This window comes from Nilaparvata lugens, chromosome 12 (assembly GCF_014356525.2).
Source record: "Nilaparvata lugens isolate BPH chromosome 12, ASM1435652v1, whole genome shotgun sequence".
Classification (NCBI taxonomy): Eukaryota; Metazoa; Arthropoda; class Insecta; order Hemiptera; family Delphacidae; genus Nilaparvata; species Nilaparvata lugens.
The window spans coordinates 3,636,303-3,649,926 of NC_052515.1; the positions used below are offsets into that span (position 1 = coordinate 3,636,303).

Consider the following 13,624-nt stretch of genomic DNA (forward strand, 5'->3'; position numbering starts at 1 on the left):
ATTTATCAGGCAGTTGAAAGGAGATGTGTGGGCAAACCACGTCAATGATGGATGCTGAGAAAATCTGAAACAAAACTTATACTAAAATGTCGGTTAATCAACTAAGAATCATTTCACTTGAGATAGTTTATATGTAAATTTTGTTGACGATTTTTAATTATTGATTTTAATTGTGCATTGTCTCTTGTTCCAGGGGGGACCCAACGTAATAGGAGATGATTCTGAGGAAGATGAAGATGAAGAAGATGAGGAAGACGACGATGAAGATGAAGATGATGATGAAGAAGATGAAGACGAAGAGGAAGAAACGACTGAAAAAGAGACGGATGTAAGTGAGAAGAATGAGGAGAAACAGCCTGAGAAAGAGGTCGAAAAGACAGTAACTGTAAAGGTAAGTCATTGCTAAAATTTTTATTATCAATTTAATTTAAATGTAAATAGCATTTTATTCAAATTTAAATGTATTTCCACAAAGTACAGACATTTGAAATATACAATACAAATGCAATGAATATTACAATCAATTCGAATAAAAAATATTTCTTACTAAAAAATAATAAATTGAACCATAATAGTATTAATAGTTGAATGAGCGAAGTGAATTCCATATTTCAAGTCAATCGGCGTTTGTTTTTTTGTTTGTACCGCAGTTAAGGACCGATTCAGATAAAATTTGGTATACGAGTACCTTGAAACAAGGCACAGAAACTTATATATTTAAAAATTTTAAATTCATCCCCTTTACAAGATGACGGTCCTTTATTCTGAATTTTTATCCTAAAAACCAACCCAACTTTTCAATATAACATGTTCAAAATTTTTCAATTTTTGGAATTCTAATTTTTTTCCAAGTTTCAGATTTTTAATCTCTTTTAAAAAATGTTAAAAGTGGATTTTGAACAAATGTTACTTAACACCTTCCTCCATTCAACACTTCAATCGTTTTGTTTAAATTTTCTTTGAATTTGATCTTCATTATCAAATTATTCTAAGGAGTTTATAGAATGATTTTATACTGTATCTAGTAAATATGAATTAATTTTGACAATAATACAATTTCAATTTAAATGTTAAAGGTAGGTAAGTGGATAAAGGTGATTAATAACATTTGGAAAGTTTTGAGATGATCATTTATTATTTCTAATCCTAGATTTTCGTTTCTTTTTAGGGAGTGATAGTGTTTTTCAATCGTATATTTTGTTTGTTTTTGTAGAAAATGAAGCTCGATAAGACTGATGACTGCACAGAAATCGCCACAAAATCGGAAGACATGGAAGATGCAGCGGCGTTGGCGAAAAAGCGCAAAAAAGCTGAAAAAAGACACCACAACCATAATTCCGATCATAACCATCATCACCATAAAAACCACAAACACCATAGAAAAGACGTTGACGAAAAGGTGGAACCAGTTGCAACGAATAATGTTAACTCGACAGTCGTTGATAACGAGACTGTTGTGAATAACGGTATGGCGGAGAACATGAGCAACGGAAGAACCCACGATGGGAAGGAGAAGGAGAATATGAAAGAGAAAGAGAAAATGAGAGAAAAGAAGAAGAAGAATGCGACGGTGAAAGCGCTGTTGGAAGAGAAGAGACTGCAACAGACAGAGCCGCTCAAAGTTGCTGAAACGGTGAATTTGGGTGAGTTTTTCTGAATCAAATTTTTAACTAATTGAAATTTCAAAACATCTTCAGTGAGGTCCACGTTATAATGGCAGTATTTGATTAACATTGGTGTTTGCTATCCTTGTCTATCATTCCACAAAGCAGATAGCGCTATCCTTTTACACCTTACCTCAACGGTTTTTAACAATGTAGAATATTATTGATTAACAAAATATTTTATCACAATTTTGAAAATTTTTTATTTAATGGTTTGACGGTCCCGGCTGCCTGAAAAGCAGTCGTTAGGTCATGTCAGAGACCCTGAAATTGATCAGTTGCGACCTGAAAACTCTGACACCAGACCTGAGCCAGCCAGGTCACTCGATATTATTAATATTTAATCAATGGGGAATTTTTTTTTCTTGTGGAATAATATGATTGATTATTTTAAACAAGGATAAACAGTGGAGCCCGGCTGCACGAAAGCCTGTTGAACTTTAATCATGATTGAATCCAATCAGAGAAGGCTTACTTTGAAAAGAAAGAATTAGGCTCAACTCAAATCAATCTACTAGGTATTAGCTTAGAGAAAAGACTGCATAAGGCTCAACTCACACTTACGCGACCCAGGTCGAGAAGAGACTCGACTCTAGTCGAGAGCATGTGTTTTCAAATGGTGACGTCGCGGAGACTAGAGTCAACTGGTCTGAGTGTCACCATTGACATATTCTCTCGACTAGAGTCGATTCTCCGCGACGTCACCATTTGAAAACACATGTTCTCGCCGCATAGGAGGAAGCTTTTTGAGGGTAAGCCTAGTTATTGAGGCTGCAAATTTTATAATAAGCTCCCTATACATTTAAAACATATGCATCCACCAGCATTCCTCGTAATAGAATTGAAGCCGACCTTCAAAAATATCTGACTGATAAAGCCTGCTACACGGTGCTGGAGCATTTGGAGGATACTCGAGGGAATTAGTCGATTTTAGTAGGCTGTATTTATATTTGTATTAATTTGACGACGTTCAACTGTGTACTTGTGTAATAGTAAGTGCACTGTATTGAATGAATTAAATATCTATCTATCTATCGCGTAAGTGTGAGTTGAGCCTAAGTTCTCTTGGAATTAATCACGGTTGAAATGCAACCTACTTTAGTGCAATCAGGCCCCTGTTTCATAAAAGTTACAAGTCCTGTAATACAGGAGAATCACCATTCCAATTACATGCTCAATAAAGCCGATAAAATCAGATGTTCTTGTATTACAGGACTTATAAATTTTTATGAAACAGGGGCCTGGTGTTAATATTACATTAGATATACCGGTATCAGCTATCCTATATAGAAGGATAGAAGAAGACAGCGATCTTCTTCTATCTTTCTCCACTGCCGTTATTCACTATTGTTAGTTGTGTTGAAGGTGTGGATATACCTACGATCATCTCTCCTTTTGGAAGATTTCGTCAAGTTTGTGTTATTGGCAAATGATAGGATTAAAACTTGATGTTTTTCAAAAATAGAATTCGATATTCTCGAAAAAAACTCAACACGTGTCGATCAAAATGTTTGAGATAGACAGTAGATTTGCATCCAAATCCAATTGGATTGTTTATAGGGGAATATACACATTTTATCTATCAGTGTCAAATCTATCATTAAAAATGCACGATCTTCTGTAAAAGAAACAGTTTTCTAGAACGTTTTAATTTTAAGAACGAAAGCAGTTCTTTGTTCAACTGTAGTTTATTGTATAAATCGCCGGTTATATGTGTAACTATCTTATGTAGAGAGGAAATTCCATACAGTAAACTCATTGTATAACTAGTTAAATAAAAATAAAAATCTAAGTACCCTTTTCAAAATTGTTTAGTCACAACATGCTTCGGCTATATGATGCCATTGTCAATAAAAAAAGACAATCACCGTTTATATGTGTAGCAGTTTTATGTAAAGAGTAAATTCCAGTTATTTGTCGAACAATTTAAATTGTTATCAAATTATTAAATCAACAATTATCTGTTGATTTACTGGCATTTATTCTTTTATTGGTTCAATTATTCACAATCCATTAGAATAATTGGGGGAGGACCAACAGGTACAGCCAAAACTGCTCCTTCCTCAAATTTAAATTCAGATACTAGTCCAAAATGTAGTTGTTTCACTTGATAAATTTGAATTATTTTGACCCATTCAGGTGTTGAACCCGTGATTTCGGGAACAGTTTTGGGCTATAATGCCTGTTGTTCCCATACCTGTATGTATGTATTTTTTTTAAACCGTTGACTGACTAACCATAAACCGGTTAATGAAGTGATCGAATTTGGCATCGAATTTAGATACTAGCCCGAAAAGTAGATGTTTCACTTGATGAATTTGTATTATTTTGATCCATTCAGGTGTTGAACCGTTGCCTGATGGAACTAACCATAAGTCGGTTAATGACGTAATTGAGTTTGTCATAAGTTCAGCAAGACACGATGATATGAGCAAACAGAGCTCTAGTTCCAGCGTTAAATCTAACACCGGTGAGTTCCAGTTTAGAAAACGTTGGTTTTTTGCCCGGTTGCACAAAAGTCTGTTGAATTTTAATCATGGTTAAATGTTACGAGAACCAATCAGAGGATAAGGCTTCTCTTCTCTCTTTGGTTCTAGTGGAATTTAATCACAATTAAAATTCAACAGGCCTTTGTGTTCGGAACCCCAGATTTTATTTTGATTCCCACCTGTTTTTAGTTGTTTTTCTATCAATCCTTTCATCTTATAATTTGTTTCAGTAATACCGGTGACTTATGTAGAAACCATATAAAGTTTTTTTGTTCCTAGAAACCATTTCTTAAAAAAAGTTGATTTCAATCCCTATTTTTGTGTCCTATCCGTTATTTTTATTCAACACCAGGTCTTAGATCCATTTGTAAAATTTTATCCTGCAATTTATTTTAGTAATACCGATGAGTTGTGTGGTGTCCCTTCTTTAATAGTTGATTTCATCCCCTATTTTTGTGTCCTAACCGTTATTTTTATTTAACACCAGGTCTTAGATCCATTTGTATCCGTTTATCCTACAATTTGTTTTTGGTAATCACGAGTTTAATACCGTAACCCTTCAACATGCACATTTTTTTAGAATCATAGATTCTTTTATCCTTTTGAAACAATTAATTTTGTTATTATTTTGGGTTAATTTATGTTGATCAGGCTATCACAATTGAATTTTTGTGTTGGGTGAATCTTATAGTTTTCTGTTTGCCTTCCTTTTAACAATTTATGTCACGTGTTTCAATGTTGTTTTCTGTTTGTGACCTCTTCTATGTATTTATTGGTGTTTTTGTTTTGTTGTATATTTGGTTGATTTTTGTTTCAGTGATTAATTAGTTCTGTAGTCTGATAAAATGAGGTCAAGTTTGAGACTCTTGCCATCTAAATATTAGCCAGTTTGTGTTTGTTGTAAATTGTTTAATAAGAAGACAAGTCAACAGTTTAATAAGTAGACAATTCATTAGACAAGTAGACATGTAGACAAACAGACAAGGTCTAACATAACCTCTTAACCATTCACAAGTGCTTGGCCCGCGCTTCTACCTATTGTTGCTAACTTAAACATATAACAGTATCAACATACAACAGTATTTCACTGTTACATTATTAAAATACTTGTGGCGAATCATAAGATTGCCACCTGTGATGTTTTCAACTGGTATAGTTTGTTTACCACTTGTAACAGTTTATTTCAATATTTATCCAGAGTTCAATTTTGTCATTCCAACATTAAAATTATTTCATCATTCATCTAGTTTCATTTAATCAATTTCTACATAGGAAATCAACAAATTGAATTCCTATATACTGAATTCACATAGTGGTCTCATGTATGAGTTTTTACACCCCTTCGCCTTTAGGAGTATTAGTTTAACGTTGAGGGGAAAAATTGAAGTACTGAGCTCTAAAACAATATGATGAATGATGAAGAATTATAGTTGAGTTGGATTTAAAACTAATCAGATGAACTCATTTAGTTTACGCGTAGCTTCTGAAAAAATATGTTATACTCTGAATAAAATTTGTTGAAACTTGAGAAAAATAACGTGTTGCCAAATTGCAACTTCAGGAAAGGCCATATTGAATATATTTAATGACTCGGTAATCTATTGAAAAGCTATTGAATAAATATTTAGCAAACGAGGTTTACTACAGTATTCAATAATTTATGGATGGAGAATGAGGCTTTTGGGAGGGTTAAATTGTAATGTACATTGTGGAATGTGATGTATATAATATATGTCTATATGTATTCTTTTATTTTTTGACAAATAGTCCTTGACGATTTCCTATACTCTTTAAAGAGTCTCCAGAAAGAAAATTTAATCAAAATCAAATCAAAGTTCAATAATATTATTATTATTATTATTATGAGCGTTTGTCTCTTGTACAGATTCAATAATTAACTTCAATTTCCGTGTTTTCTGTTTCCAAGAACTGAATAATATCAGCGTTGCCAAATTGTGCGAAATTCATCTTTCCATGCAAGCCTGACAATTGGCCAGGCTGGGCCAGACTACCTATATAATCGACAAATAAAATCAGGTCACTTTATATTATATAGTAGTGCTGAATATTAATTTTACAAATGACACATTCATTCTGCCAAGCTTTGTTACTGTGTTTATTACACCGATTGAAAACAATCGGTGCAGAGTATTGTGTCTCTTATTTGCCCGGTTGCACAAAAGCCCTTCAATTTTAATCATGATTGAATGCCATGAGAACTAATCAGAGAAGGCTTTTTTTAAGAAGGCTCCTCTGATTGGTTCTCGTGGCATTTAGCCATGGTTAAAATTTAACAGGCCTTCGTGCAACCGAGTAAGAGTGAGGGACGCTTAATATAATATTATTATAATATGATTCTGAACCTTTCAGTATATTGAAAGCAGACTTTCAATTTTTTGTTGTTGAGTCACTACTAGAGTTATATAGTCTATGTTTTTTGTGGCTGTCACATTAAATTCGGACTTGTCAATTGTGACTTTCAATTTTTTGTTGTTGTGTTGCTGACGTAGTTTTAATCTATGGTTTTCTGTGTTTGATTAGATTCGGACCTATCACAGTCGTCGCATTCGACCGACGACACGGCGAAAGAGTCGCAAGCGGCTGCGACTGGGGTGGTGACAGGTAGTGCAGGGGTGAATCGTTCGGCGGCTGAAGCGCCCGCGCTGCCCGCCGAAATGAGCGAACTGATCGCTCGCGTCAAGCTGGCCATGAACCAATCGCATTTCTCCAAGCGTAACTTCTCGCCTGAGGTCAATACGCTGCTTATGAGGTCAGTCAACTAGGTTTCATCTTCAATTATTAATCACTATAGTCCGAGAGATATTACTTGTTACACGGTTCTCTCTTGAAGACAGAGAGGTCGATGCTCTTTCCTTCACTAATCACTGCCACTACCTAACAGAATTTTCCCTACTTTTGTGTTAGCGTCCAATTGTGCGCAGCATGCTTAATCTCCTCCACTACTCTGTCCGTGCTACAAACAACTGTGCAACAAGAAATCGGTTTCCCCTCTTCATGTTAAAAGTAATATCTCTCGGACTATAGCAGGTAACCCGTGCTCCTCAAGGGCCTAATTAAAAACTTGACAAACTGAAAACTTGACCCACTGAATTCTTGAAGAATATAAAATACTGTAGGCCTATAATCATTCTCGGGAAGTTGAGAATCTATAATTATTTTATGCAAAATTTCAAGTTAATCAGTCCAGTAGTTCAGATGTGATGATGCGTCATTCGTGAATTTCCAATACCGTACGTGTATAAGCACATTCTTTCCTTTTTTATATTATAGATTCATGAATACAATTACAAAATTCAATAATGTAAAAAACAATAATATGTCATTTAATATGGGTCTACAAATTATATTGGTTATGATGGGTCAGCTATTAATAGTTGATATGAGTCCATTACTTTTACACTCTCAGAAAAGCGCAAACGTTATTATGCTCTCTCTTTTCGATGAACAGATTATAGACTTCCATGTCATTTTGTCGTCTATTTAGTTTGTGGGTAGAGTGGAAGAGAAGGCTCTTATTCCCTCAACTTCGCCCACATCACGTTTAATGTTTGAAAGTGTAAAAAGATGATTTGAGACAAAATTCAGAAATAAAAGAAGTTTTGGCTAATAGCCTGTTTTTTGTGACTATTGTATTGTTTGCTCTATCCAATAAATAAATAAAATGAAGGAATAATTCATCTATCTATCTAATTGATGCTTTGATCTGTTATTTACTTGTAGTTTCCCCTTTTTGTTGGCAGTTTGGAAATGAAAATGCAAACGGTCTCTTCAGTGATTCGAACGCTGATCTACGAGCATTTAGCCTTTTTCCTGCCTTGCTCCAAGCAAACGCTCACCAAGAGGATGAAGAAATTGTGCTGCGATTTTGAAGAGGAGAAGATGGCCGAGCCTTTGAAAAAGTGAGTAAAACCGTAGAGTAAAGATAGCATAAGAGAATATCCCATGGACGTTTATGTTTCAAGAAAGCCTTTGAAGAAGTGAGTTGAAGATCGTTGAAATGAATGTTGAATTTTAAATTAAAACTTATTTCAATCAATCATTGATTTTCATGAATTCATGAATACAATAAAATTATTACAATGTTCTTTATTCTTTATTGATTGATACAATAAGTACATCATCAAAATGATAGGGAGAGAAAAAATAAGGTAACCTTGTGCTATTCCTCTCTCAAATTTATATGAGGGATTCACATAGTCCGAAATAGGTCTATAATAATAGATGTCATATCTGAAAGAGGAAAACAAAGTTTAGCTTGTACTATTCCACTTTCAAATGTTAATGGTAATGAAGTCCAAAAGATTATGTGTGTGTCACGCACTTCACATTCCTGGTCCGAGAATACTCCTTGAGAATAAGTGACAAGTGATGACAATTTTGAATGTAGTAATGTTGTAAGAAAGCTGAACAAAACACTTGAAAACTTTAATAAATTTCAATAATATTCAATTGGAAAGATAATTTAAAAACAACCACAAATTAATTTATTGATAAGTGAATATTTCCTATTTTAGTGATAATAATGTAAAGTATTTCTTCTAGGTTTGGTTTTGAAGCATCTAAATTTGAAAATCTACTTTGTGAAAATAATTAAGGACTGACAATTTTGTGAAGTGAACAACTAACTACAAGACTTGGCCTATTTCGGACTATGTGTAACCTCATCTAAATTTGGGAGAGGAATAGCACAAGGTTACCTTATTTTTCTCTCCCTATCATTTGATGATGTACTTATTGTATGAATCAATAAATACATAAATTATACCATTATAGATCTATAGATTGATTTTCAATTGTAGAGGTCTAGTTTCTATCTATCGATCTCAGTTAAATATTTTATTCCGAATAATTTAGCATAAGTTGAGTATTCTATTCTGGAAAAACTAGCTAAGAAAAATGATTGTTAGTATATAACATATTCAAGGATTTTTCCTTCTTAATTTACAGGTTGAAAGCTGCTGTAGATGCCACAATGCCAGCACTCCTAGAAAAGTATTTCAAGGATTGTCAAAAGGTTGCAGCTGAAAAGTAAGTTGAAAAGATTTCAATAAAGATTATGGTTTCTTGATCCATTCGTAACTGCTATGGCTCAACTCACACTCACGCGACTCAAGTCGAGAAGATACTGCGACTCTAGTCTCTTCTCGACGCAGCATGTGTTTTCAAATGGTGACACTCAGACCAGTCGACTCTAGTCTCCACGACCTCACAACTGTGAGACTGAGTCGAGCGTCGACTCGACATGTTGGTCGAGCCTTGACTTGAGTTGCTTAGTACCGTGCGGTACTATGAAGTGAGGTTAGAAATTGAACTTTCTAACCTCATAATGAAATGAGGTTAGAAATTGAACTTTGAATTTTCATCTTCCTGGTTAAAGTACATTTCCTTTCTTGTTGCTCCTTTGTTCTATCATTTTAGATGAGACAATAATAAGAATTAGATAAGACAATAATTTTACATAACCTCTAGACTGTGTAATCCAAATTAAGGTTTAAAGCAGTTTTCGGCGAATGCCTGTTGTTTTCACCTGAATTGTATTTGTATCCTATTCTATCAAACGAGCAATTTCTGTTTATATGTTTAGATGTTTATATGTTTGTATTTCACCGGATCTCGAAAACGGTTCTAACGATTCTCACGAAATTCAGAACTTAGTAGGTTTATAATATAAAGATTCGATTGCCCTAGGTCTCATCCTTGGAAAAACTCTTTTGAAGGACATTAAAAGGATAATTCATCCTTGGAAGAACAGATTTCGTTGTCTGTCGATAACAGAAGATGAGTGTGCCTGTGTGGGAGATCAGCTGTGTAATCATTCAAACAGCTTACCGTTTCTCGCGAGAAATATTATCTAGAAATTTTAATAGACTCTATCAGAATAATCTGATTTGTTGACATGATATGGTTTATCACTCTAAATTAGAGTATATCAAAATATTCAAAGTTAATAATTATTTTACAGTTTTAAGTGATTAGTGAGTGTTATTTTGTTATTCAATTTGGTTTGTAAACAATCTTAATTAGAACTTTTCTGTTTTTAAATATTTTGTTGGAAATTGGACCTGAATTCAAGTGTATGAAACATAACCTACTTTTTGGACTATTTATAGTGTATAAATCAAAATTCGGGGAAGAAACAGTTTTGGGCTGTGCCTTTTTGTCATTCCCCAATCATTTTGAAGAATTGTGCTTTGTTTATCAATAAATAAATAACGAGCGAAGCTTGGTGCCCCGATATTATGAATAAATAAATAATAAGAATTAGATAAGACAATATATTCATGATAATTATAATAAAATTAAAGGTGAAGTGAGGTTGGAAATGGAGTAGCATGGAACTGAAGTAGTGACAATGAGCAAGAAAGTCGTAAGGTGGAGAGACTGGAGTATCGTCGACTGGAGTCGTACGATTTGAGTCGAGGTAGTGTGAGTTGAGCCTATGTATTATCATACTATTTTGATGTTTTAAGCAACGACATGCAGTGTATTATTTATGTGAATGAACAATTTTGTTCTGGATTACTTTCGGGCGGCAAGTGTCCATTTTCAACAGTGATAATATTTTAATGATTCCATTAGTTTTCTTATTTTATTCTTAACATAATGTGAGATATAGGCTACATAGTATAACATCATCTACCCTTTTTCAACTATAGAAAACAAACTAGTTTTAAAAAAATCAGATTCAAATGAGTATGTTACTCTAATAATAATAATATCGAGTGACCTGGCTGGCTCAGGTCTGGTGTCAGAGTTTTCAGGTCGCAACTGATCAATTTCAGGGCCTCTGACATGACCTAACGATATATCATTGAGCTCTGTTGTATCATTGTGTAGCACTGTTGTATCAACTGAGTATGTTGTATCATTATAATTTTTATCATAAATAAAATTATTACAGAATATTGCATCGCTAAACCTTTGATAAGTTCACCTTCTTTTTGAAATTTACATCTCATTTAGGGCCGGTTTCCGAGCTCGGGATTCAGCTAAGTCCTAGACTTTAAACAGCTGGAGTCAGAAAATTGGTTTTCCGAAACGGGGCGTAGTCGCAGTCATTGTCATAGTCACGTTTGAATTAAATTTCGAAAAACTAGAAAATTGAACACAAAATAAAATGAAGAGAAAATAGTGTAAAGTTTCAGCTATTTTGAATTATTTAGGAATGTCTAATTTCGTCAAGGAAAAACGTTTCCAATTATAGAAATGAGAAAATAAAAACTACGACTACTGTTATAAAAGCTGCGACTACGCCCGGTTTTGGGAGGCCAATTTTCTGACTCCAGCTGTTTAAAGTCTAGGACTTGGCTGAATCCCGAGCTCGGAAACCGGCTATTAGTGTTCATGTAGCAAGGTGTTGATAATATTGAAGAGACTTTAGATAATGTCTTACTTGAGATAGCTGTAAGTTACAGCTGATGATGTGTGAGCTGAGCACGAAAATGCCTGTTGTTTTTACCTGAATTGTATTTGCAAATGAAAGCATGCTCCTGTGAAATAATAATCTTTATTAAAATAAAGTGGATTTTTGACAATATCTCGAGTCTCTTCAATTATGAAAAAGTTCTACAACATCAATATTCAATCTACAAACTTAATAAAGGTGGAATTAAATAGATAATGCATTTATTCAAATGCTAACTAATATATAATTATTATTGAACGAAAATCCTAAATAAATGCTGCAAATCACCCCGAAGACCTCTGCTACTGCAGACATTGACAACAGGGCTAACAGCTAGATGGAAATTCGATGAGAACAACGGGTGATTTGCACCCGTCTTCGAGGTGATTTGCAGCATTTATTTAGGATTTTCGTTCAATAATAATTAATAAAGGTGTTGATAATAAGCTGTGTTTTTTATAGGGCTGCAGCAGCTTCAACGGAAGAAAATGGAACCGGGGAAAAACCAGAAGAATCAACCAATCCAAGACTGCCGAGAAGGAAATTCATTTGGACGAATGAAATGAGGTATAATAGTTTATTAAATACTCACTTCTAAAATAGTTTTTTACTGTAACAATAATTAGTGACACTTTTTGTGTAGTTGAGAAGTTGATATTGTGGTAATTATTCATATTGAATGAAAAAGACTAAGAAATTGTCAAAAAACCACAGATTTATTGATACTTAGAAAGACCGGTTTCGGTTATTACACCATTGTCAATCTCTGAGAAATCTCAGTTTCTGAGACTTAGAAAGACCGGTTTCGGTTATTACACCATTGTCAATCTCTGAGAAATCTCAGTTTCTGCGAGATTGACAATGGTGTAATAACCGAAACCGGTCTTTCTAAGTATCAATAAATCTGTGGTTTTTTGACAATTTCTTAGTCTTTCTCATTCAATAATAATTAGTGAGGTATAACAGTTCATTAAATACAGTACTTGCATCGTGGAAGAAGGGGCTCTTATTGCCTCAACTTCGCCCGCAATACTCAATTTTGGAAGAGTGAAAATAAAGGCATTTATCTATCTACTTCTCAAATATCAATATTATTTTTTCATTTCTGAGTGTTTACCCTTTTAATTATTGCATAGCAGCAAATGATTGTTGGGCCATATAATGAATAATAATATATGTGGCGAATCATCTGATATTTGCCACCTGTAGTGTTTCCAACTGGCATCGTTTGTTTATTACTTGTAACAGTTTATTTAAATACTTTTCCAGAGTTCAATTTTGTCATCCCAACATTAAAAACATTTAATCATTCATCTAGTTTCTTCTTCTTCTTCTTTTTCTTGACCCCCTCTGCCGTTACAGCGTAGAGGTACCAGCCTCGGTCCATCTCCTCCATGCAGTCCTATCCTCAGCCATTCTTCTCATATCTCTCATTGTCTTGCCTCTCTCCCTCCCCAATTCCTCCAGATAGCCTTCCCAGTTCATCCTAGGTCTACCTCTCCGTCTCTTTCCTTCCCTCCTAGCCTCCACCACTTCCTTTACTAGGCGACATTCTTGCATTCTAGTGAGGTGTCCAAACCATTTGAGTTGCCTTTCTTTTATGTCTTCCATCAGTGCTCTTCTTCCCACTTCTCCTCTCACTCTCTCATTTCGCCATCTATCGTGTCTTGTCTTTCCTATTGCTCTTCTGTGGTACCTCATTTCTGCTGCAGTAACCTTACTCCAGTGTTTCTTGAGGGTTACCCAGCTTTCACTGCCATAAATGAGAGTTGGAGCAAACACACAATTAAATATTCTTTTCTTTGTCGTCATATTTAACTCTCTTTTGCCAACCACGGTGCTGTTCAGCTGGAAATATACATTCATTGCTTTTCATCTAGTTTCATTTAATCAATTTCAACATAGGAAATCAACAAACTAAATTTCCTATATTGGTAAGTAATTTGACAAATCACAATAGAACTTCACAATAAACTACACAATAAAAACTACATAATAAAATAAACTACACAATTTACGATTATGTGTGGTTTTGTACAAAAGGG

At 34.2% G+C, this 13,624-nt stretch overlaps 1 protein-coding gene across 10 annotated transcripts in view; it reads left to right on the top strand.

The window, feature by feature from the left end:
• The window catches only part of LOC111060191 (ubinuclein-2), a 55,704-nt gene that overhangs the window by 12,243 nt on the left and 29,837 nt on the right, over nucleotides 1–13,624 (top strand). For 5 of the 10 annotated variants that reach the window (XM_039438657.1, XM_039438662.1, XM_039438661.1 and 2 more), the window contains exons 4-10: nucleotides 194–391; nucleotides 1,214–1,643; nucleotides 4,006–4,134; nucleotides 6,695–6,923; nucleotides 7,915–8,073; nucleotides 9,122–9,202; nucleotides 12,042–12,146. In XM_039438657.1, coding sequence (XP_039294591.1) covers nucleotides 194–391; nucleotides 1,214–1,643; nucleotides 4,006–4,134; nucleotides 6,695–6,923; nucleotides 7,915–8,073; nucleotides 9,122–9,202; nucleotides 12,042–12,146 — 1,331 coding nt within the window. The remainder of the gene's footprint in view (nucleotides 1–193; nucleotides 392–1,213; nucleotides 1,644–4,005; nucleotides 4,135–6,694; nucleotides 6,924–7,914; nucleotides 8,074–9,121; nucleotides 9,203–12,041; nucleotides 12,147–13,624) is intronic. The other 5 variants (XM_039438659.1, XM_039438664.1, XM_039438660.1 and 2 more) reach the window with 1 other exon arrangement.